Raw genomic sequence first — 24,391 nt, forward strand, 5'->3', positions numbered from 1 at the left:
CCAAGATCTGTGGCGGAATTCTCTGACATCCCTTTTGTAGATATTACGCAACATTTAGCAGCTGAATGAATATATGTGAAGGAGAAGAAAAGAGAGAGAGGAAATATAACAGTGAGTTATGAGCAATTCAGTGCAGTAAACTCTGTCTTCTAAGTTCTAACCTTGCTTTTCACTGGTTGGGATAGGGATATCCATAAAAAAAAATGGCATGAAAAAATGCATATTTGCATATATGCAAAATGGGGCTGTGAATAGCCCATATAGGAAGATTACAAGTGTCTGCTTGCCCATAATCTTGCATATATGGGCTATTGACAGCCCCATTTTACATATATGTGAATGTGTGCATTTTGGGAAATGTGCATATTTGCACATGTGCGAATACGCCCATTTTCGCAGATCCGCATATTTGCATATATCTGCAAAATGGGGAAACTCCAGGAACCCTTTTGTGCATTTTTTTTCCCTACGGGTTCCACAGCTTGCATGCATTTCTGAGCAATTTGAGCAAATTGCTAAATTTTTGCAAGTTGTTCATACGTTTGTGGAAATTGCTCAGAAATTTGTGCAAATTGCAGGGATGTCAGGGAATTCCGATATGGATCTTGGTGATGCCGAATGCCAGTGCATTCGGCCCCCCGAACTCTGTGGCAGAACGGCCTGCCCCCCCCGCCGCCCCGCGGATCCTCCCTGGGATGAGACTTACCTGGGGCGGATCTTCCGGGCGGCGGCGGCTCCGGCGGTGGCTCCGGCAGCAGCTTCAGCGGCGGTGGCGGCCGGTCTTCCGACTGGCTGCCGCCGCTGCCATTTCCAGGCTTGTGTGTAAAAAAAAAAAAAAGATGTGATAGGCTACATAAAGATTTACGTAGCCTATCATGACAAGTTTTTAAAAAAAGAGAAAAAAGATGTGATAGGCTACGTAAATCTTTACGTAGCCTATCATGGTTGGGTGGGATTAAAAAAAACAACAACCGCGTATGCAAATGGCGGCAGCTACGGCTGCCGCCATTTGCCTTCCTTCTTTTTACCATCTTAATCTACGTAAATATTTACGTTGACTATGATGGCGAAAAGAAAGGGGAACGCAAATAGCGTAGCGGGCGCTATTTGCGTCCCCTTTTGATTTGCCGTTTTAGCCTACGTAAAGATTTACGTAGGCTAAAATGGGGAATCAAAAAGGGACGCAAATAGCACCCGCTACGCTATTTGCATTCCCCTTTCTTTTCACCGTCATAGTCTACGTAAATATTTACGTAGATTAAGACGGTAAAAAGAAGGAACGCAAATGGCGGCAGCCGTAGCCCCCGCCATTTGCGTACGCGGTTGGTTGTGTGTTTTTTGTTTTGTTTAGTTTTTACCCAGAGCCCTCCATGGCTGGAAATCCGGCTGCGGACGGCTCTGGCCTGGCCAGGCCAGGCCTGGCCGGCTGCTCCGCGGAGCTGCCGCGGAGCACAGCCGGCCGTTCGAGGATTCTGGGGGGAGAAACGGAGCGCCTCCCCCCCCGGCCAGGATTCCGAGAGGAGGGACGGAACGCCTCCCCCCCCACCATCAACAGAATCCACGAAAGATAAGTCACCTTTGTACATCCCTAGCAAATTGGAGAACTTGTGAAAAAATGTGCAAAATTCTCAGGAAATCTGAACAGGCCTGACTTGCTGCAGATCCGGTCAGGTGCTGCAGCAGGAACTAAAATGAAATCCAGGGGGCCAACCCTAGGAAATTCCTCCCCTCCAAATGGATTTCTCTGACAGCCCAAGGCTGAGATCAGTAGCAAAGTGCACATTTTGAAGTGCAGATGTTCATCATGACGGTCCTCATAGCCATGGCCCAAACAAGAGTAAAATAATTCAAGCAGCTGCATTGATCCATATCAACAAAGCAGTTCTAGCAGTTCTCATCTCCACCTGGAACAGGTGTTTTGTAAAGCTAACGTGCCTTAACTGCCCATTCAAGATCAAGCCACCACAAAACATTTTTCATTACAACAAGAACCAATATATTTTTTCTCAGAGAATTCATTTTCCTCCAGTCACTGTGAGGATTGCAGCTAAGCTCAGAAAGAACAGGGTATTTTGAGGGGGAGGAGTGTCTGTGTGACAGATGATGTCAGCATCCCTACTAATAAAAAAAAAGTGCTGGTGCTGCATCCCCAGGAGGTCTGGCTCCACTACATCACTGGTTGGGATGGACAGCTGAAATATACAAGCCTTTTGGACCATGTGCCTGTGCTAACCAGCTTTGAGTACAGGACATACAGACTTCCTAGATCTGTTGTTTTCAAGGAGACAGGGCACATGTGGCCACATGAGCTGGGCATTTCACTTTGAAACACTCTGCACTTCAGGGCAGCATCCCCGCACATATATGGAACAGCACATGGCACTTGAGCATCAGCTACATGCGCTAAGTGTGAGGACTAAATCACATGCCCCAATCAGGAATGTTCTCCCATCTGGATGGGCCCTGGCCTGGTTCCTCCTGAAAATGACCCCTCAGCTGCTACCCCAAGGTACTGTTTTGTAGTTAAAAAGCACTTTTGAGGGCAAATAGCAGCCAAGGAGGACATTGGTTTTTTCCAAGAAACCAGCGTGGGGCCATGATCTGGATCAGAAGCAACATGTTCTAGATCAGGGCTCCACAGCTGTCTTTTCTTCAAAATGGAAATGGATAGTTTAAAGGCATGTTCATCATATGGTGTAGCTTACCCAGCCATGAGATTGTGGTTGCAAATGGTCACATTCTCAGCTGTGTTGGAATCCCTCACCTTTCTTCCTGCACATATGTAAGGCCCCAGGCCTGTAACCAAGTTACCAGTAGTTTCAGAGAGAAACTATATTGCTCCATATTGCTCTCTGCTTTGGTTAATTAGCTGCAGTTTACTTGCTAGCGGGCCTCTTAGCTTGTAAGATGTGTCAAAGGTCAATATCATCGCCTCAGCACATTCCATGCTAACGAGCTCTGGTACCATTTATCTTATCAGAGCCTAGGATGTGCCTGGGAAGTGGAGCTCTGTTTGTCTTAAAGCTACAGGTGTCTGTGCTGGGAACCAAGCACTGTTAGGCTATGCTGGGAAAGTTGCAGATGAACTGTAATTAACTCTTGCTGCTGTCATGCTGCCTCACTGCTAACCTGTATGGTATAAAACCCATTTTACCCCTTTGCTCTGGGTTAAGAGAAACTGTTTGATCCAACCACTGGGTATACCTGTGTTCTGTAAGTACTCAGTAAAGTCTCCTTGTAAGGAAACCTGGATCTGGCTTATCACTTTCTCAGCACCTCTAAATTCTGGAAGCCCACTGCAAGGGCATACAGCATATCTTGTTAGATCAGGAGGCTAGAGAGGAAGCCTTGTGGGATTGACTTAGAAACTGACTTTTCAAAACTGATGCTTCTATCATTATGACTGAGATCTTCAAGGGATGGGGTCACAGAAGGCAGACAGACCTGGCCCGAAGGCCTAGGTGGGCTTACATCAGACTAGGGCTGCAACTGTCCATGCTGTATCTATGTCTAGGGATGTATGAGGATTTTGGTTCTGTTCAAAAATTGCTTGAAAATGCCCTGTTCTCAACCCCAAGTGCAAATGGGAGTCAAATTCCATTCACAACATGTGCACTTGAACAATGCGCAACTTTCTCAAAATGTGCAACTTTTTGAAAATGCGCAGCTCTCTCAGAAACGTGCAACTTTCTCAAAAATGCACAACTCTCTCAAAATGTGCACCTTTCTCAAAATCTGCGAGTTTTGACAAATGCACAACTTTTGACAAATGCATAACTTTTCCCATTCCAACAATCTGGGGGGGGGAACACTTCAAAAATGGGAATGGGAGCAAGCTCCATCGAGCCTTTAAGTAATGTTTGGAGAATTCCAGTGAGCTTGAGCATCCCTGGTTCTCCCATCCCTATCTATGTCATCTGAAATGAGAGTGCCAGATGTGCACAAAAACAGACCTGGGGGATGAACCAGAGTCTCGGTGGGACACTGTTGACCCTTCCACGCTCATATGAAGATAGAAGACTAACTCACAGATGTTAAAAGCCACCTTTCCAGGCTCCAAAGAGAGCTGGTTAATTAGCATCTCTGAGATGCTTTGAAGATGAAGGCACTCTGTGCTAAGTGCTAATTATTGTTCTTTGTGATAGAAGAGCTGGCAGCTCTTCCCTGAGTCCTCCCCCTTCTCCATTGCTTCTCTTCAGAACTCCAGATTCATCAAAGATGTTCCCGGCACAGAATTGCTTGTCCCTAGCTCAATTTTCAGCATTGTTTGCTTGCTTTTTTTGAAAGGAGGCTCTCAGAGGGCATCATTCATGAGCTGGAACCTTCCTATCTTTGGGGAGTTTTTCTGCTTTCCTGGGGTTGTGTTTGAAGGGGGGATCCTTGCAGCCCACCATCTCAGAGAATACCAGAGACCCTGGGCAGAATAATCCCAGGGTCAGGTTTAGATACATCCTGAACAAGACCACCATTCTCTCCTACCCCACCTCAGCATTTCTGTGACACATTTCCAGCGCAAGCTATTGAAAATCTCTATATTATTTAGGGCCTTCTTCATGTGTTTTCCAGGGATGTTTATCACAGTCAGATGAAGCCTGAGCTAGGGATGTCAGAGAAATCCACTGTGGATTCAAATGAGGCTGGATTCTTTGTAATCCAGCTTCAGGAATCCACAGCAGATTGGGACCATTTACCTCTGCTCCAGAAGGACTGGAGGCAGAATGGCACTCAGCTGCTTCTTCCAGCCAGAGCCGTTCGCCTCCTCCCTGTCCCTGCCGATTGCCTTTAAAAAAATGTCTTTGAAAAAAAAAAAGGCGATCGGGAGGCTGTGCCCATAGACTTATATGCAAATAGAGTCATGAATCTTGCATATGTGTCCATAGGCTTATACGCAAGATTCACTGCCCTATTTTGCGTATAAGTCTATGGGCACATGCGATCAGCATGATGTGCTCATAGACCTATATGCAAAATAGAGTGGTGAATCTTGCATATAAGCCTATGGACACATATGCAAGATTCATGACTCTAGTTGCATATAAGTCTATGGGCACAGCCTCCCGATCGCCTTTTTTTTTTTCAAAGACATTTTTTTAAAGGCAATCGGCAGGGACAGGGAGGAGGCGAATGGGTCTGGCTGGCAGGAGGGAAGGCAAGCACCCCCAAGCCAGTTCCCCCCACCCCAGAATCCAAGCGGAGCAGAACCACTCTGGAGGATTCCGAGGGGGAGGAACGGATCACTTCCCCACCCCCTACGGATTCCCCACCAGAACAGATGGTGGGGAATCCGTACATGCCTAGCTTGAGCAGAACTGGGCCACTTTAGTCCTGTGGATAACAAAACTTCTCAGACAGAGAAAGCTCAGGGGTGGAAATACCTTTATTAATGTAGAATGGAAAGGCATTAATGTCAGTGCCAGGTGAGCCTTCCTCAGAAGGGAGTTCCAGAAGTGGAGTGCCATGACATAAGGTTCTCTACCCTATCACCATCCTCCTCACCTCAGATGTTCAGAATTCTTTCCCATCCATTCAGCTTCTGTACAGCAGTCCCACAAACACTTAGCCAAGGGGTGAGGGACCTGTGGCCTTCCAGATTCCAACTCCCAACTCCCATAATCCCTGACCATTGGCCATGCTGGCTGAGGCTGACGGAAGTTGGAGTCCAGTGACAACTGGAGGGCCACAGTTTCCCACCCCTGGCTAAGCTTACATCTGGGATGTTGAGCATCTTTTGCCCAAGGGCTGAAGCACTCAGGAGGCCACATTCCAGTGGTAGATGGGACCAAAGGAAATCAGGGAACTATGCATAGGGATGGATGGATCACTCACTCCGTTCCGAGTGGGGGGGTTTGCAGGGGGAAAGGAACTCTGTACCTCCCCCCAGAATCCGTCCAGGCCAGCTCCACTCTGTGGTGATCCTGTGGAGCCAGCCTGGACGGATATTTTTCCCGTTTTTTCACGTGATAGGCTACGCAAATATCTACGTAAATATAATTTGCATAGCCTATCGCGTGAAAACAGGGACGCAAATGGCGTAGTGGATGCCATTTGCATCCGGACTTAGCACAGCGATACAGCACAGCAATGGCGGCCGGCTGTGTCACCGGCGCTGTGGAGCCGGTGGCTGGCTCTGCAGGATCACCACATGGAGGAGCTGGCCTGGATGGATTCCGACGGGCACGGAGGTGAGTGCTCCATTCCGCTACAGACCCCAGTGAGGACGGATTCTTGGAATCCAGCCTCATTGGGGTCTGTGGTGGAATTCTCCGACATCCCTAGCTGTGCCCAAGTCAAAATATACCAGCTTATTTTATTTTAAAGCCCTTAGTGCCAATAACTAAGCCTTAGCATATGCATTTAAACCTTTTAGAATGGGAAACAAACTTCATAAAAGCCAGGAAACTACCAAAGGATCAGTAGTCAGGAGAAAAGGGGAGGGGCCGGGGAGGGGGGCATGGCCATCTTGGGAACCCAGCAGGACTGGACTTAGCCCCTGGGTCTGAGGCTGTACACTCCTGGCTTATACAATATTCAGTACACAATATACTCTGTGTAGGTGCAAGTGTGATGTACTGATCACATTTCTACCACCCAACCTACCCCCGAAAGAGTTTGGGCAAGCTTTTAAAAAAAAAAAATGATCTGCAGGATGACCCTGTGTGCTGGGTTAGGGTGAGGGACAGCAGCTTTCCCAAAGCCAGCCAATGAACACAGTGGCTGAACAGGGGACCGGAAGTGGGGTTCCCACATCCGGAGCCAACCACTGCCCACTATTCCACACAACGGTTGCTTCCATCACTCCCCTGATCTCACCAGAGATGCCTTGGTGCACAGACCACCTTGTTGACAAATGCCTCTTTCCTTCTCTAGGTATCAGATGGCTCTGTGGTGGCCCTGGTGTCCAAGCAAGTTACAGCCTATAATGCTGCTAACAATTCCACCGTCTCCAGGACCTCTGCGAGCAAATATGGTAAGGACCCCCGTACCATGACAGTCAAGTCGAACATGGGAGGGAATATAGGTCAACCTGTGCTGTTACAGTCGAACCCTGGTGTTCCCCATTATACGCTCCAGTGATGGGCCATGTGATAGAAAGGCTATGAAACGTTAAAAGTTTCACCGAACAACAGCAACATGGCAAGCACTTTATATACAAATTCAGGATCAGGACTAGCTAAGACACCCTGTCTAATAACTACCTAGTACAAAATAAGACTAAAGGAGAATAATGTCTCTGTGTGTGTAGTATAGTCTACAAGTAGGGATGTATGGATTTTGTAAAATCTGTTCCTTCTGCATTTCGTGGATTGTCAGGTGTCTTTTGTTCCACCGTCTGCTCATTTTTTTTCCAATTTCTGAAATTTGTATACATTTGCATTTGTGCAAATTCACACTTGCAAAAATATGAACCCCCCCAAAGTGCAAATTCCCCCCCCATTTGCATTTTCATGCTTTAGCCTATGGGGAAAATGTGCATTTTTGGTGTATGTGCTTTTTAATTTTTTTGTATTCTTCTCTGACCAAGGGAGCAATCTTATGGCCGCTAGAAAGTGGCTTGACAGCCATAAGATATCTTGTTTTCCAGGAGCTGACCTCAGAGCCCGTGCTCCAAAGTCGGTTCCCAGAGAACTGACCTCCCCACACTAGGGTTGGCAGAGAATTTCTCCCCGAAACTTCGGGGGGCCGAGCGCCAACGTGTTCGGCCCCCTGAACAAGTTTCGGGGAGAAATCCTCCGCACCCCCCCACCCCCCGCACCCCCCCCGGGACGGGACTTACCTTTGCCAAATGTCCCTCCTGGCGGCGGGTCCGGCCAGCAGTTCGGCGGGTGTTAGAGCGGGGCGGGAGCGGCAGCCGGTCTTTCGACCAGGTGCCGCCGCCGCCATTGCAATAAAAAAAAAAAACGCCCCTGATAGCGTACGTGACGCTTAACGTAGCCTATCACGGCTAGATTTGCAAAGTCAGCCGTGATAGGCTACATCAATCGTCACGTAGCCTATCACGGGTGACTTTAAAAAAAAAAAAAAGCGCGTACGGATAATGGCGGCCCCCATAGGGAGCCGCCATTCACGTTCCTTATTTGGTCGCTGTAGTCTACGTAAAGATTTACGTAGACTACGGCGAAAATAAGGGCAACGCTATTTGCGATCCGTTCCTCCCCCCTGGAATCCTGCCCAGCTGGCTCCACTCCATGGCCAGTCTGTGGAGCCACCAGCCGGGCCAACCCACAGCGGAGCCTCCAGCCGCTGCCGGGCTGCTATGGACGCAAATGCCATCCTGCGTAGGGGACGCCATTTGCTTCCCTACCCTAGCCCATGATAGGCTATGTAAATATTTATGTAGCCTATCACAGCTAAAGCAGGAATGCAAATGGTGTCCCCTACATCATTTGCATCCCCGCTTTTGCTGGATCAATCTACAAATTTAATCTACAAATTAAGTATTTACGTAGCCTATCATGGCAAAAGGCAGCTACACAAATGGCAGCTGCTATGGCGGCCGCCATTTGCGTGGCTGCCTTTTGCTGTGATAGGCTACATAAGTATTTATGTAGCCTATGATGGCCTCCACGGGGACACAAATGGCGTCCCTGCATTAGCTGTGATAGGCTACATAAATAGTTACGTAGCCTATCTCGGCATTCCTGGGGAGACTAATGGCAGCCGCCAACGCTGCCGCCATTCTTGGAGCACCCACCGGTGAACGACACCAGGTAGGCTCCATTTTGCACTCATTTTGCAGGGTGGGTGTGGGGGGGCTTTGCTCTGCCACGGCAGGGGGCCAAATGCGCTGTCATTCGGCCTCACTGGAATTGTCCGCCATCCCTACATTTTGGAACTTTGGAACTTTTAAGAACTGAGAAATAAAGGAGAACTGCATTTGCTCTACATACTAGAGGATCTGTAAATCAGGATCTGTAAATCAGGTAGGCTTGCTTTAAAAGGTGAACTGAGCGAAATCCTCAAGCCTCCCTAGTTCAGCATACTTTTATTAGCTTGCCAAGCTTTGAGCTCATTCTCCCTGGCACGGCCCCGTTTCCCTCATGTCAGAGGGAACACAATCAGCCTTCCCAAAGTTTGTCCATCTTGTCCTTGCATCCTGAAGCTCTGCATGTTTGTGCTTTCAGAAAACATGATCCGCTACACAGGCAGCCCAGACAGCTTGCGCTCTCGGACACCCATGATTACACCTGACCTGGAGAGCGGGGTCAAGATGTGGCATTTGGTCAAGAACCACGAACATGGAGATCAAAAGGAGGGCGACCGAGGGAGCAAGATGGTGTCAGAGATCTATCTAACCAGGCTGCTAGCCACCAAGGTATGGGAGGATGGGGTAGGATGAAAGAACGTGATGGGTTGGCTCTGAAGGCCAGAAGGTGGAAATGGCTCACTTGTCAGGCAAGAGATGAGATGCTGTCCTGATGGCTGCCTTGTCAGCCACGTTTCTTGTTTCCTGCTGTTTGGAAGGTAACCAGTCCACATACCCTTTAACTGTAATACTTCATATTCACAATCCCTAAGATTAAATGTAAATTGTGTGTGTGCGCATGCGTGCATGTGTTTATGAATATATATGCATACGTGTGTGTGTGTGTGTTCATTTATTCTTAAAACTTATAGAAGAGGAAACCCATGGTCTCATAGAGACTGCTACGACCTTGGGGGTAGAAAGAGAAATGGAGATTTCCCCCCCACCCCGCTCCCCTTGCAGCCACCATGGAAAGTAGGGTTGTGCACGGACCCCCCCCCCCCGGTTCGCTTTGGATACCACTTTGGACCTTCCAAAGCAGCTCCGCTTCACTTCGGACCTGTTCAAACCCAGTCCTCTTCACTTTGGATTTGGATCCAAATCAAGATTTTGATATCCGAATCATTCAGACTTGACATTTTCCCATTGACTTGCATTGGAAAATAGAAACCACCATAACCTGTCGGCCCCCATGGAGGGGATTCCACCTGCCAAATGTCTGACCGATTGTCCCAGCAGTTTTTATGCTAGGCACAGATAAAATATGCTGTTCTCAGAAACTCAAAGGTCATAAGGGGATAATCAGAGAAGTTAGGCATTCTCAACTAATGGTTGAGAATTAAGAAGAGTTTGTGCAGGGGAACTAAAGAATAATGCAAGGCAAGGAAAACTAAAGTACTACTTACATTAAAAAAAAAATCAAGAAAAGAATGAAAGGTAAAACCTATTAGAGGAAGGTGGTGGTGCGGAGGCAAAGAACCAGGCAAGGAAAGGAGCAAACTCGAACTAAGTACTTTTGAAATGTTTGGTTTTTTACATAAAGAATCTACAAAAGAAAGGAAAGGAATAGTTAAACTGGGAAGGAAGAAGAAAGACAAAGCTGCAGTACAAACACCCCCCCTACACACAGATCTAGTCTACTCTTTCTAACAATACGCAAACCACCATCTGCAACTCTAAGCAGCATGCTCTCACACACAATGAAATTAAAGCAGGCTGATCTCTCCAATATATGTAGTAGGGCTGTGCAGGGACCCCCTGATCTGACTCGGAAGCCGCTTTGCAGCTTCCGAGGCAGGTCCAATTCAGCTTGGGCAAATTTGAGGGGCCCTGACTCGATTCAGCCCCGAACCTGAAGTGGGATTCGGATGGCGAACCCCACTTTGGGTCCCCCCCCCCGACGCCCCTGCGCCACCTACCAGCTCCTTACCTGGGAGTCCTCCTCGACCACAGCCGACACCTTCTCCGCCGCCACACTGCCACTGCCTTCTCCGCTGCCACCACTGTGTTCTCCTCGCTGCCACCACTGCCTTCTCTGCTGCTGCCCACCACCATGCTGCCTTCACCACCACTGCTGCCTTCTCTGCTGCCACCACTGCTGCTGCCTTCTCTGCCACTGCCCACCGCCATGCCTCCTTCACCACCACCACTGCCTTCTCTGCCACCGCTGCCACTGCTGTTGCCTTCTCTGCCATCACCACTGCCATCTCCTGAGGCCTGGACATACAGCGACTTGTCTTCTTGCAGGGAGTCACCATTTTTAAAATGCCATTAAAATGCCATTAAAAATGGCGGAGCTGGCAGCATCGGCAGAGAAGTTGGTGGCAGTGGCGGTGATGGAGAAGGCAGCAGTGGTGCCAGAGAAGGCGGCGGAGATGGCAGCAGCACAGCGGTGGGCAGCGGTGGTGGATGGAAGTGGTGGTGAAGGTGGCGGAGAAGGCAGCGGTGGTGAGGAGAAGGCAGAGGCAGTGGCAGCAGTGGAGAAGGCGGCTCAGGCAAGGACCTGGAGGCACCGGGGAGCTGGGATGGGGGCACTGGGAGAAGGGGGTTAAGCTCCGAAGTGCAACAAGTGCTTTGGAGAGCCCCTGACCCACGCCAGGTCACTTCTTGCCCCCTCCGCTTCATCTCAGAAGGGGCACAAAGTGACCCAAAGCAGCCTGCTTCAACTCGGAGTTTGGGACTCAGGACGAAGCAGTGCACAACCCTAATATCCAGTATCCCGCCCCTCCTGCTGTCACTGATTGACTAATTGGAGACTGCTGAGTTAAGTTCAGCCCTAATTTGGCAACTGGTGTTGCCATTCTCCAAGGCTCACCATTTCCCCCGTCCCTCCTCCCCCTCCCCTCCCCTTCCCCCCCATCCATTTCCCTCCCTCCCCCCTCCCTGATCTTTCTCAAGTTAATACACTGAGAGACAGGCTGTCTGGGATTGGCTTCAGTAGCTCAGAAGCTCTGAGGTGGACCAAGGCACTTCAGCGATGAGCCACTTCATTTCAGGGTGCCTCAGTGCTGTTCTGATCGACTTCGGATCACGCTGAGGCACCTCCAAAGCAGCCCACTTCACTTTGGGATTTGGACCGAAGTGGTGCACAGCCTTAATGGAAAGCACAACAGCAGCTTCCTCATCTAATTTCAGATCTCCATCCTTGGGTGAGGATGTAAATGAGGAGGGAGATGAGGAGGGGAAGCACAAAGGAATCCACAAGATCCTAAAGCCCCCCATCTCCTGTCTCCACCCCTATTGCCACAACTCCACTAGACATGCTCAAAAGTGTGGCTAGTGGAATCTCAGTAGAAAGGTGGGTGGAGAGGTGGAGCATAGGATTTTCAGAGCACTTTGACATTCGAGTACTTCCTGGATGCCTATAGGATTGCTCTGTAATTCCCCCCCCCCCCGCTCAAAAAGCTCACAAAGTGGTTGTACAGTACAACAGTATGGGTGCTTCCAGACACCTCATCTGGAATCACCCTAAAAAAAAAAGAAGAAAAAAGAAGAATCTCTATAAGAATGTAAGATGGCAAAAGAAAAAGGGGAAACATCCCTCCCCACCATCCTGCCATATAAGCAGCAGAGTACTCAAGATAATTTTTGTGAACCTCCCAGAGAGCTTCACCTGATGGGCAGTATAGAAACATAATCAATCAATCAGTACATACATTATGGAGAAAAGACACGTATTGGAATAACTGAGCAAAAGAATGCCAAGAAAAGCCCTGCAATGTCAGACAAAATTTCCAAGTAGTCAAGCTTCTTGTTTCTGAAGTTGGTCAGCAAGACGCATCTGTAAGTCCATAAGCAGTGGAAAATATCCACAACACCCCACAGTACTAAAGATTTACGGTGCGATTATCTAGATGTCTACTCTAAACAAAGTCTCACTGAATTCAGGGGGGCTAACTCCCACGGAAGTGTCTATGTAGGACCACAGCCTGAAAAACCTAAGCACCAAAGCTTGGCAAAAATGAACATCAGTGCAGCCACACCTCCTGAGGGAAGGAGTTCCAGAGTTCCAGTGCCATTATGGGATAGGCTGAATTTCACTCATGAGCCATTCAGACCTCCCAAGGGAAAGAGAACTCAGCATGGCCTCCTAGTATGGACTTAGCATTCAAAGAAGTACATTTAATTTACAAATAGTTAAGAAGTCCATTTAATTTACTTCTTAACAAATAGTTAATTACTTCTTAACAAATAGTTAACAAATAGGACTTCTTAACAAAGAGTTAAGAAGTCCATTTAATTTACAAATAGTTAAAGATGGGGAAAGTGCTGTAGTCTGATCAACAACCAGTATATATCACCAGTGTTGGGCAAAGACTTGTTACAACTCATATCCGTATCAGGTTGTGAGCAGTGTGGGTGTTTTTTTTCCCCTTTTTGCACGAATATTCATGTGTATTTTTGTACACATTTTCCCAAATATATGCATCAATTGTGTGCATTGTTCCAATCTAGGCATTTTCTCCCATCTACATTGGCCCTCAAAAAGGGTAGGATTCAATGGGGACCTACCACTGGCAGTGAGCACCGCCAGTCCCGGCGGTGGCACACACACAATGCCTACCAGTGGCAACAATGTAGAGCTTCCAGGGACAAGCCCACAAATGACTGGAAATGCAAGTTTCTGGAAGGGGCAAGTCGGCTTGACCCCAGAAGTGCTATGTTGCTACTGCTGGCAATAGGGGCCATGTGTGCACCACCAGGGCCAGTCACGTGCATACAGGGAACCAGCAGTGCTCACCACCAGAGGCAGGTCCCCATTGGATGCTACCCAAAGTTACCTATAGTGAAGTTTTGGCTATATGCAGATGTATATACACTTAATTGAGTAATTAATTTGGTAAACGGGAAATGGTTAATCAAGTAACAATCTCTTAGATAGCTGGCTGTTCTAGCAACAGATGGGGAGCAAAAATTTTTGATACCCTTATTGTCATGGACAATCCGAAAAAGAGATACAGTACCATACAGTGTGTGCTGGTCCAATTGGGAAGGGCAGATTGTAAGCTAGTTTCATAGACTGAACACCTGAGCCAGGAGGGATCTAAACATCTTGGGCTGTGTGGGTTCCTGGGTGAACACCTATTTCGTGACATTGACATGATGTCATAGAACTAGCCCAGTGTTGCGTCGGATTAGCAGCCTTTTGCTCTTCTGATGATGAGCCTGCTTGCCTCCTGCTCTGCACTGATTTCCCCTTTCCCTCACCTTCCACCAGGGCACTTTACAGAAGTTCGTCGATGACCTCTTTGAGACAATCTTCAGCACAGCACATCGTGGCAGCGCCCTGCCCTTGGCCATCAAGTACATGTTTGACTTCTTGGACGAGCAGGCAGACAAGCACAACATCCACGACCCTCATGTGCGGCACACCTGGAAAAGCAACTGGTGAGGGCTGGGAGACCACCGTCACATTAGTCTGTGGCAACAAAGAGATGCAGGGGGCTTCGGCCCATTGGAAGGATGGATGGATGGATGGATGGGAAGGAGGATATGTCTCCAAGTGTAGGAAGAAAGACAAACAGGCACCACAGATAAACCCAAGTATGAAGTTTTAAGGATATGATAGATAGGTCAGTCCTTATTAGGGATGTGTGAACCCACCCCTGTCCAGCACTCTCTGAAGTGCTGCCCCACTTGAGCCCCCCCCCCAGGCCCACGATCTACCACCCACGAGCTTGGTGAGCCACCTGCAGTCACTCTGGGTCCCACCTGCGAGCACCCACCATTTTGCCGAGGGTGTTTTTTTTTAATGAAAAAAGGGAGCTAATTGAAATGTGCATATTTAAATATGTGCACATTTGGTCTGGGAAAGCTTGATCTACACAATATTGGAGGCATTATTAGAGGCACCTGGGTCCAGGTGAGTGTGGGGAGGGTCCGGGAGGGCACAGGTGGGGAGAGTAAGGCCAGGGGCTCAGCGAGCATGGTTCAGAGGTGCAGGTGGTGGGGGGGGAGTCTGATGGACTCCTGGACCCAGTCGGGCATCCCCACCATCCCTAGTCCTTACTCAGCTCAAGTTTCTTCACACAGCTATAAGGCAAGAATCTCTTTCCTGGATGCCAAAGTTTTACAGTTTAAGAGAGTGTCTTATAAGATAATTTAAGAGAACTGTCTTAAACTTCAAGAGAATGTTTGAGACTCCCTACATTGGGGATGCAACAGTGTGGTGAGGAGACTTCACCCTTGTGGGATCTAGTTTTTTACTGGAACCCCACAATCCACCAACTGGAGTCTGGTGCAAAGGCATACACTTAGAATTAGGGGATTCTGAGCACAGGGATTTGTTCTGAGTAACAGGAGGGAATGGAGTTCAGTCGTTCCACACACAAATCCACTCCTGGTTACCCCAAGTGTTCTTCAATATAATTTAGGGTGAGGTGAGAGTCTTTTTATTAGGGATGGCAGAGAATTCTGCCACGGATTCCAATGAGGCCAGATTCTTTAGAATCCAGCCCTCTGGAATCCATGGCAGAATGACATCCTGCCCCGCTGCGGAATCCCCCCAGGACAGCACTTACCTGGGGCGGATGCGGCAGATTCGGCGGCGGCAGCAGCGGCTCCGGCGGCTGGTCTCCTGGCCGGCCACGGCAGGGTTGCTGCAGCCACCATTGCCATCCTTGCAGCCATGATAGGCTATGTAAGAATTTACATAGCCTATCATGGCTAACCCCCCCCAAAAAAACCCCAGCGTACGCAAATGGCGGCGGCTACAGCAGATGCCATTTGCATCCCCCTTTTTTTCTCCATTTTATCTTACGTAAATATTTATGTAAGATAAACTGGTGAAAAATAGGGAACGCAAATGGCTGCCGCCGTAGCCACCGCCATTTGCGTACGCTGGGGTTTTTTGAGGGGGGTGTTAGCCGTGATAGGCTATGTAAATTCTTACGTAGCCTATCATGGCTGCCTGGCTGGATGCAATGGCAGCTGCTACGGTGGCTGCCATTTGCATCCGCAGCAGCCCGTCCACAGCCGGAAATCCGGCTGCGGACTGCCCTGGCCGGCTGCTCCATGGCCTGGCCGCGGAGCAGAGCTGGCCGTCAAGGATTCCTGGGGGGAGGACCAGATCACCTCCCCCCTGTTGAGGATTCTGGGGGGAGGGACGGAGCGCCTCCCCCCCACCGCAAAAGATTCCACGAAAAGGTAAGTGAGTTTTGTACATCCCTACTTTTTATTGCTGCTGCTGTTAAGGAATTGGGAGTCAAAAGTCCCTTGCTGATGTTAGGGATGTCAGAGGAATCTGTCTGGGGGTGAAATTCACTGAGCTTTCATCAGCTGCCCCCCCCTCCCAGCTTACCCATGAGCTGGCCTGACTTGATGCAGATTGATGCAGATTGAGTTGGTCCAGCTCATGGATTTTCATGGGCTTTTTCCTTAAATCAACATTTACGTAAATTACAGCTGTAATGTGCTTAATTTGTGCAAATTGTGCCCATAGTTTTCACACATTGCAGGTGCAATTTGCACAAATTAAGCATATTATGGCTACATTTACATAAATGTAGATTCAAAAAAAGAAAAAGAAAAAACGAGAAGAGTTCCTGGATTTTGGGGAAAATGCAAGCGAAGCTGGGGTAGGAATGTGAGAACCCATCCCAGCTCGGGTACTATGGGTGCCCGCAGAGGCGTGGTCCCCACTCCCCCCCCCCCCGTGGACCCATGCTTGGGCCGCCCACAAGTTCAGCGAGTTGCCTGGACTCACGGCAATCCCGGACGGTGAGCGCCCCCCATTTTCCCACCTTTGTTGTGTGCACAAAAAGGAAGTTATTAAAATGTGCATATTTAAATATGCGCAGTTTGGGGGGCAGGAAAGCTCAATATGTGCAATATTAGAGACATTATGCCTCTAATACTGCACACATTAAGCTTTCCTGGCCCCAAACTGCACAAATTTAAATGTGCACATTTTTGTAATTTCCTTTTTACTCACACAACAAAGGCGGGAAAATGGCGGGTGCTCATCAGACAGGATTGTAGTGAGTCCTGGAGGATGTGAGCGGGGGGCGAGTGAAGACAGCGTCTCAGCGGGCTCAGTCTGGGAGTCATGGGGGGGGGTGACGCACAGCATCCCTAAGCTGGGGGCTCCAGGCAAATCCAGTGAGCCTAAATAGGGCCGGATTTCCCTGCAACAGCCATCCCTAGCTGATATACCAGTAGATTCAGATCTATGTTCTCCTGGACTACACAACAGTGATGGTTGGTTGCACTTGGCTTGATAGTTTGGTTACAAGTAGGGATGGACGAAAGGGACTTACCTGGTCCCGCAGCTTGCTTCGCGGTGGGGGGGAGGCGCTTCGGTTCCCCCCCGACGTTCAGGCGAGGGGGGGGAGGCGCCCCGCCTCGCCCGGCTGAAATTCAGGCTGAGGGGGAAGCGCCCCATCCCTTGCCGCCGAAATTCAGGCCGGGGAGGAGTGCCCCGTCTTCCCGGATGCGAAAAAAAAAAGGAAAGTAAACACACACACACACACACCCGTGATAGGCTACGTAACGATTTATGTAGCCTATCATGGCTAGATTTCCAAAGTCAGCCGTGATAGGCTATGTAAATCGTCACGTAGCGTATCACAGGCAACTTTGGGGAAAAAAGAAAAAGCCGCGTACGCAAATGGCGGCGCCCATGGGGCGCCGCCATTTGCGTTCCTTAGTTTGGCACGTCTAGTCTACGTAAAGATTTACGTAGACTACGGCGAAAATAAGGGCAACGCAAATAGCGTTCCCTTATTTTCGCTGTAGTCTACGTAAACCTTTACGTAGACTAGACGTGCCAAACTAAGGAACGCAAATGGCGGCGCCCCATGGGTGCTGCCATTTGCGTACGCGCTTTTTTTTTTTCAAAGTCACCCATGATAGGCTACGTGACGATTTACGTAGCTTATCATGGCTGACTTTGGAAATCTAGCCATGATAGGCTACGTAAATCATTACGTAGCCTATCACGGTTGTGGGGTTTTTTTACTTCCCTTTTTTATTTTGCAATGGCGGCGGCAGCAGCCGGTCACAAGACCGGCCGCCGCCGTCGCCCCCACCGAAACACCGCCGAACTGCTGCCGGGACCCGCCGCCGAGAGTGACATTCGCACGAGGTAAGTCCCATCCCGGGGGGGGCGGGGGGCCGGCGGAGAATTTCACCACCAATTTCGGGGGGCCAAATGCATTGGCATTCGGCCTCCCGGAGATTCGTGGAGAAATTCTCCGCCATCCCTAGTTACAACTCATGTAGCTATACTCGAGGTTGTCTTTTTCTCCCGCAATTGTTGTATTCCATGAAATAGAAGCAACAATCTAGCTTCAGCAGTGAGAAGGCGCCATTCCTTATTATGCTACTCTCCTAGGAAATATTCTTACCCCACACTGTAGAGGAGGGATGGGTGAACAAGCAGTGTTCAAGATTGCCAGGATTCTTCGAACATCAGCTCGTCTCATGCCTGCTTGCCATTCATGTTTCGGATTGCCACTTGTACTATGCAAGTTGGAAAATTGCACAAATTGAGCTGTGACCCAGTGTGAAATTTGCAGACATTTCCCCAACTTTGTACAAGTTTCCTAATTTACAGAACTTTCCTCGCTAGACTAAATCAGAGCTGATTCAGTCTACAGGGGACATTTACTCAAATCAAATTGGGAAAGTTGCACAAATGGAACATGGGCACACGTCTGGCAATTTATGACTATTTTCAGCAGACACGTGCTCGCATTCACAATCACATCTGTGGCTTCGAACACAACATGCTTGCATGGTTTGTGAACAAAAATGAGTTCCCCCTACATCCCTTCTGGAGAGGGACGTTTTGCCTTCTCTGCAGCTATGCAAACCACGAAGACACATTTAAAGAATGCAAGCGGGTGGGAGCAGGGTGTTCCAATGCATCCCCCCTCCCTTTTACCAACCCTGCTGACTGGCAGGTTGTCGGCATGCCACGGAATAAAACGAAGAAAGAAACCCCGGGCAACCAAAGAGACTTTGAGCTAATGAAACATTAGCATATTATTAACATCATCTGTGGCACTAATCTAAGTCTGATTGAAGCCACTCAAACTAAATGAGCAGGAGGTTTATTTAAAGGGAGGGGAAGAGGTGGGAGGGGGATTCAAGAAATGGAAAAAAAATTATCTCCACTTGATCAGATTCATTTAATTCCAAGTTGGTTTCCCCAGCTTCATTCTGCCTGACCACTTCTTTATTCTCAATTGCCAGATGCAGAGAGGGAGACATCCTTCAACTTGGGACAATTCAGTGGGGAAATAACGAACGGAGAATCAAACAGAAATTGACATAAATGGCCAGGAAGTTTTCAGGCAAAGTGTCTTGAAATCTGGGAGTTCATTTGTCCTGGATCAATTAGTCCTTTCCAATTAGTTTGAAGTGGGAGGTGTTGATTTGGCCAGCCTCAAAGTGGCAAAAGAGCATCTAACTGTTGTTTTGTTTTGTTGTATAAGCATAATTAATTATCGATAGCATCTCATTTGAATTCCACACTTATTCTCAGGAACTCGGGCATGTCCCGTTACAGCCAGACAAGGAACCATTTTAGCATTTAAATCAGCAGTGGGGGAACTTCTTTCAGCCCAAGGGCCCAATTCAATTTTGGGACCCGCATTTCAGTGGTGGGTGGAGCCACGGGCCAAAGAGGTGGAGAATACTGGCATATTGTAGCTTAAAGATCTTCCTACCAGTAGCTAAGCGTTAGGAGAGGCATTTCAAGCTTTTACAATGGGGAAAAATTGCACAACAGCTAGGAAACCCAGCATGCAGCCACTGTAAAAAAGGCAAACTCAATGTTAGACCTATTTAGAAAAGGAATTGAGAATAAAACTGCCAATATCATACTGCCCTTATACAAATCTGTGGTGCGGCCACACTTGGACTTCCACTCATTTCCACAAGCTGGCCCAACTTGATTTGCATCGAGTTGGGCCGGTTCATGTTTTTTTCCCGGTATTTTTAAAAATCTGCATAACTAGAAATCTATACAAATGGCAGCCATAATTTGCACAAATTGTGACCTAGATTTGTGCAAATTACACAACTTATGGCCAAAACGTGTGCAGATTATGTAAGCTGCAGCTGCAATTTCTATTTATGCAATTTTTAAAAAAGGATAATGTTCCCGGATTTGGGGGAAAACTCATGGCTTGGCTCACAAATACAAACTGAGTCAGGGGCACCATGGAAATCCTGCAAGCCCAAAGGGGGCCAGATTTCCCAGCGACAAACATCCCTATGTGGATGAGGTCAATTTGTATTGGAATTCACAAGGATCAGCTTTCTCAGTCCTCTCTAATACGTGCTCACCAGTGTGTGCTGCCAGTCAGCCTGGTTGGCAAAGGTCCAAGTGGCTTCCATGGCACACAGTACTTTCTCCGGGCTAAGACTAATGTGCCAGCTGTGTGATCCCTCCTGGACTGAGATAGCCCCAGTTCTACATGTCCTGGTAACCTCCGGATTAGAGTAATTCAGTGCATTATATGTGGAGGATCAATCATTTGGACGCTGCTTAGAAACTTCAGTTAACCCAAAATTAGGGATGTCAGAGAATTTCGCCACGAATCTCGGGGAGGCCGAATGCCAGTGCATTCGGACCCCCGAAATCGGTGGCGAAACGGTCTGCCCCCCCCCCGCCCCCCCGGGACGGAACTTACCTTGGGTGAATCCTCCTGGCGGCGGCTCCGGCAGAGGTTCGGCGGCGGTTCAGCGGCGGCTGCGGCAGCTGGTCTTCCAACCGGCTGCCACTGCTGCCATTTCCAGTAAACAAAACAAAAACAAAAAAAGTGAGAGGCTATGTAAAGATTTATGTAGCCTATCATGGCTAGAGTTTAAAAAAATACCGTGATAGGCTACGTAAATCTTTACATAGCCTATCACGGCTGATTTAAAAGGAAAAAAAAAACGTACGTATGCAAATGGCGGCGCCCATGGGCGCCGCCATTTGCATTCTTTATTTTGACACCTCTTAGTCTATGTAAACATTTACGTGGACGAAGACGGCGAAAATAAAGGGAACGCAAATAGCATAGCGTCTACGCTATTTGCGTTCCCTTTATTTTCGCCGTCTTCGTCTACGTAAATGTTTACGTAGACTAAGACGTGTCAAAATAAGGAACGCAAATGGCAGCGCCCATGGGCGCCACCATTTGCGTACACGCTTGTGTTTTTTTTTCTTTTAAATCTGCCGTGATAGGCTACATAAACATTTACGTAGCCTATCATGGCTGACTGCAGGGACGCAAACGGCGGCGGCTACGGCCGCTGCCATTTGCAGACCCAGCCGGCCAGGATTCGGGGGTGGAGGGACAGAGCGCCTCCCCCCCGGGCCAGAATTTGGGGGGGAGGGACGGAGCACCTCCCCCCCAGCCAGAATTTCAGGGGGAGGGACAGAGTGCCTCCCCCCACCTCAAATCAATTTCATTAAAAGGTAAATCACTTTCGTACATCCCTACCCAAAATACAGCTCCTAGGCTCCTACCTGGGAATTTCTAAAGGGGACATAACTAACAAGTTCTTAAATAACTTCACTGGTTGCCAGTCCATCTCTGGGCATAATTAAAAGTGCTGGTGATTAAAGCCTTAAATAATCTTGAGTGTGTCCCCCCCCACACACACACGCACACTTCTGTAGTTAGGTGGGTGGTGACCGGAGAGAGTGCTTATTTGGTTGGTGCTCTGCCTTGTGTTTGTAATATCTCCCCAGGGAAACTCTCCTGCCAACAAATCTGTCAGGGGTGCCTCTGAGCATAGGCAGTGAAAGAGTAGCTCAGATTCTGAAGAGGAACTGCAAAACGTGGGAGACAGGGAGAGACAGACTCCTCAGGCTTCAAAGGCCCAGCTGGACGGAGAGGGCCTCTCTTCACTAGGGATGTACGAAAGTCACTTACCCGGTCTCGCAGCTTGCTTCGCGGTGGGGGGGAGGCGCTTCGCTTCTCCCCCCGAAATTCAGGCCGGGGGGAGAGGCACCCCGCCTTGCCCGGCTGAAATTCAGGCCGGAGGGGGAGGCACCCTGCCTCGTCCGGCCGAAATTCAGGCCGGGGAGAAGCGCCCTGTCTCCCCGGCCGCGAAAGACAAAAGTAAAAACAAACAAACAAAAAAAACCCTGTGATAGGCTACGTAACTATTTACGCAGCCTATCACGGCTAGATTTCCAAAGTCAGCCGTGATAGGCTACGTAAATCGTTACGTAGCCTATCACAGGTGACTTCGGGGGGAAAAAAAAAGCGCATATGCAAATGGCGGCGCCCATGGGGCGCCGCCATTTGCGTTCCTTAGTTTGGCATGTTTAGTCTACGTAAAGATTTATGTAGACTACGGCGAAAATAAGGGCAACGCAAATAGCGTTCCCCTTATTTTCGCCGTAGTCTACGTAAATCTTTACGTAGACTACCGGGACCAAATAAGGAACGCTAATGGCGGCGCCCATGGGACACCGCCATTGGCGTACGCGCTTTTTTTTTCTTTCAAAGTCACCCATGATAGGCTATGTAACGGTTTACGTAGCCTATCACGGCTGACTTTGGAAATCTAGCCGTGATAGGCTACGTTAATCGTTACGTAGCCTATCATGGTTTTGTTTTGTTTTTTTACTTTACTTTGTAATGGCGGCGGCGGCAGCCAGTCGGAAGACCGGCTGCCGCCCCCGCCCCCGCCGAACTGCTGCAGAACCGCCACCGGGACCTGCCGCCGGGAGGGACATTCGCCAAAGATAAGTCCCATCCCGGGGGGGGACAGGGGGTGGCAGAGAATTTCGCCGCTGATTTCGGGGGGCCGAATGCGTTGGCGCTCGGCCCCCTGAAGATTCGGGGAGAAATTCTCCGCCATCCCTACTCTTCACACACCCCCGTGAGAGACAGCAAACAGGGAGAGATGGGGCTTGGAGAACCTGAATTCTTAGATGCCAGGTGCAGATGCAGAGCCAAGAGAGAGATAGCAGGAGTGGAGCTTAGGTGATCTGCCCAATTGGCCGAACGGGAGCAGCTATGCTTGGAGACCTCATGAGACAGAGGGAGATCCCCACCCCGACCACTTAAGTTAGGATAGCCTGACCACCTTTTCTCAAATGATGACAACTTTCAACCTGGGTAGCTTCCCCTTGAACTCCCTGAGGGCTTTTCCTTTGTAGACTGTGAGTTACTGACAATTTGCACCTGTATGACCCATTGAAGTAAAGCATTAAAGAGCCATGGATAGAAGCCTCTTGTCTGTGTTTTGATTTGGCTTATGAAGTTCAGCAGGGACAAAAGGGAATCCTGACAAAATCTGACATCTTTTCAGTGCAAGGTGTTGTTGTTGTTGTTGATGTTCAGTCGTTCAGTCGTGTCTGACTCTTCGTGACCCCATGGACCATAGCATGCCAGGCCTTCCTGTCCTGCGCTCTCTCCTGGAGCGTGCTCAAGTCCATATTCATTGCATCCGTGATGCTATCTAGCCATCTAATCCTCTGCCGTCCCCTTCTCCTTTGGCCTTCAGTCTTTCCCAGCAACAGGGTCTTTTCCAGGGAGTTGTCTCTTCGCATTAGGTGGCCAAAATATTGGAGCTTCAGCTTCAGTATCTGTCCTTCCAATGAGCACTCAGGGTTGATTTCCTTTAGGATGGACTGATTTGACCTCCTTGCAGTCCAGGGGACTCGTAAGAGTCTTCTCCAGCACCACAGTTCGAAAGCATCAATTCTTCGGCGCTCAGCCTTCCTTATAGTCCAGCTCTCACAGCCATACATTACTACTGGGAAAACCATAGCTTTGATTAGACTGACCTTTGTCGGCAAGGTGATGTCTCTGCTTCTTACTATGCTGTCTAGGTTTGCCATAGCTTTCCTCCCAAGGAGCAAGCGTCTTTTAATTTCATGGCTACAGTCACCGTCTGCGGTGATCTTGGAGCCCAAGAAAGTAAAATCTGTCACTGCTTCCATTTCTTCCCCTTCTATATGCCAGGAAGTGATGGGGCCAGATGCCATGATCTTGGTTTTTTTAATGTTGAGTTTCAAACCAGCTTTTGCACTCTCCTCTTTCACCCTCAACAAGAGGCTCTTGAGATCCTCTTCGCTTTCTGCCATTAGGGTGGTATCGTCTGCATATCGGAGGTTGTTGATAATTCTCCCAGCAATCTTAATTCCGACCTCTGATTCATCCAACCCGGCATTTCTCATGATGTACTCTGCATATAAGTTAAATAAGCAGGGTGACAATATGCAGCCTTGTCGTACTCCTTTCCCAATTTTGAACCAATCGGTTGTTCCATGTCTGGTTCTTACTGTTGCTTCTTGACCCTCGTACAGGTTTCTCAGGAGACAGGTAAGGTGGTCTGGTACTCCCATCACTTTAAGAATTTGCCACAGTTTGTTGTGATCCACACAATCAAAGGCTTTAGCGTAGTCAATGAAGCAGAAATAGACGTTTTTCTGGAATTCTCTTGCTTTCTCCATGATGCAGCGAATGTTGGCGATTTGATCTCTAGTTCCTCTGCCTCTTCGAAACCCAGCTTGTACTTCCGGTAGTTCTCGGTTCGCATACTGCTGAAGCCTAGCTTGTAGGATTTTGAGCATCACCTTGCTGGCATGTGAAATGAGCGCAATTGTGCGGTAGTTTGAACACTCTTTGGCGTTGCCCTTCTTTGGAATTGGAATGTAAACTGACCTTTTCCAGTCTTGTGGCCACTGTT

The 24,391-nt window shown here is 48.7% G+C and overlaps 1 protein-coding gene across 1 annotated transcript in view; it reads left to right on the forward strand.

The window, feature by feature from the left end:
- Nucleotides 1–24,391, forward strand: part of PLXNA4 (plexin A4) — an 820,970-nt gene that overhangs the window by 764,289 nt on the left and 32,290 nt on the right. Inside the window, exons 26-28 of the mRNA XM_084809045.1 lie at nt 6,868–6,967; nt 9,123–9,313; nt 13,962–14,131. Coding sequence (XP_084665171.1) covers nt 6,868–6,967; nt 9,123–9,313; nt 13,962–14,131 — 461 coding nt within the window. The remainder of the gene's footprint in view (nt 1–6,867; nt 6,968–9,122; nt 9,314–13,961; nt 14,132–24,391) is intronic.

This window comes from Heloderma suspectum, chromosome 7 (genome assembly GCF_057233095.1).
Source record: "Heloderma suspectum isolate Gila_16-S chromosome 7, 16-S_ref, whole genome shotgun sequence".
Classification (NCBI taxonomy): Eukaryota; Metazoa; Chordata; class Lepidosauria; order Squamata; family Helodermatidae; genus Heloderma; species Heloderma suspectum.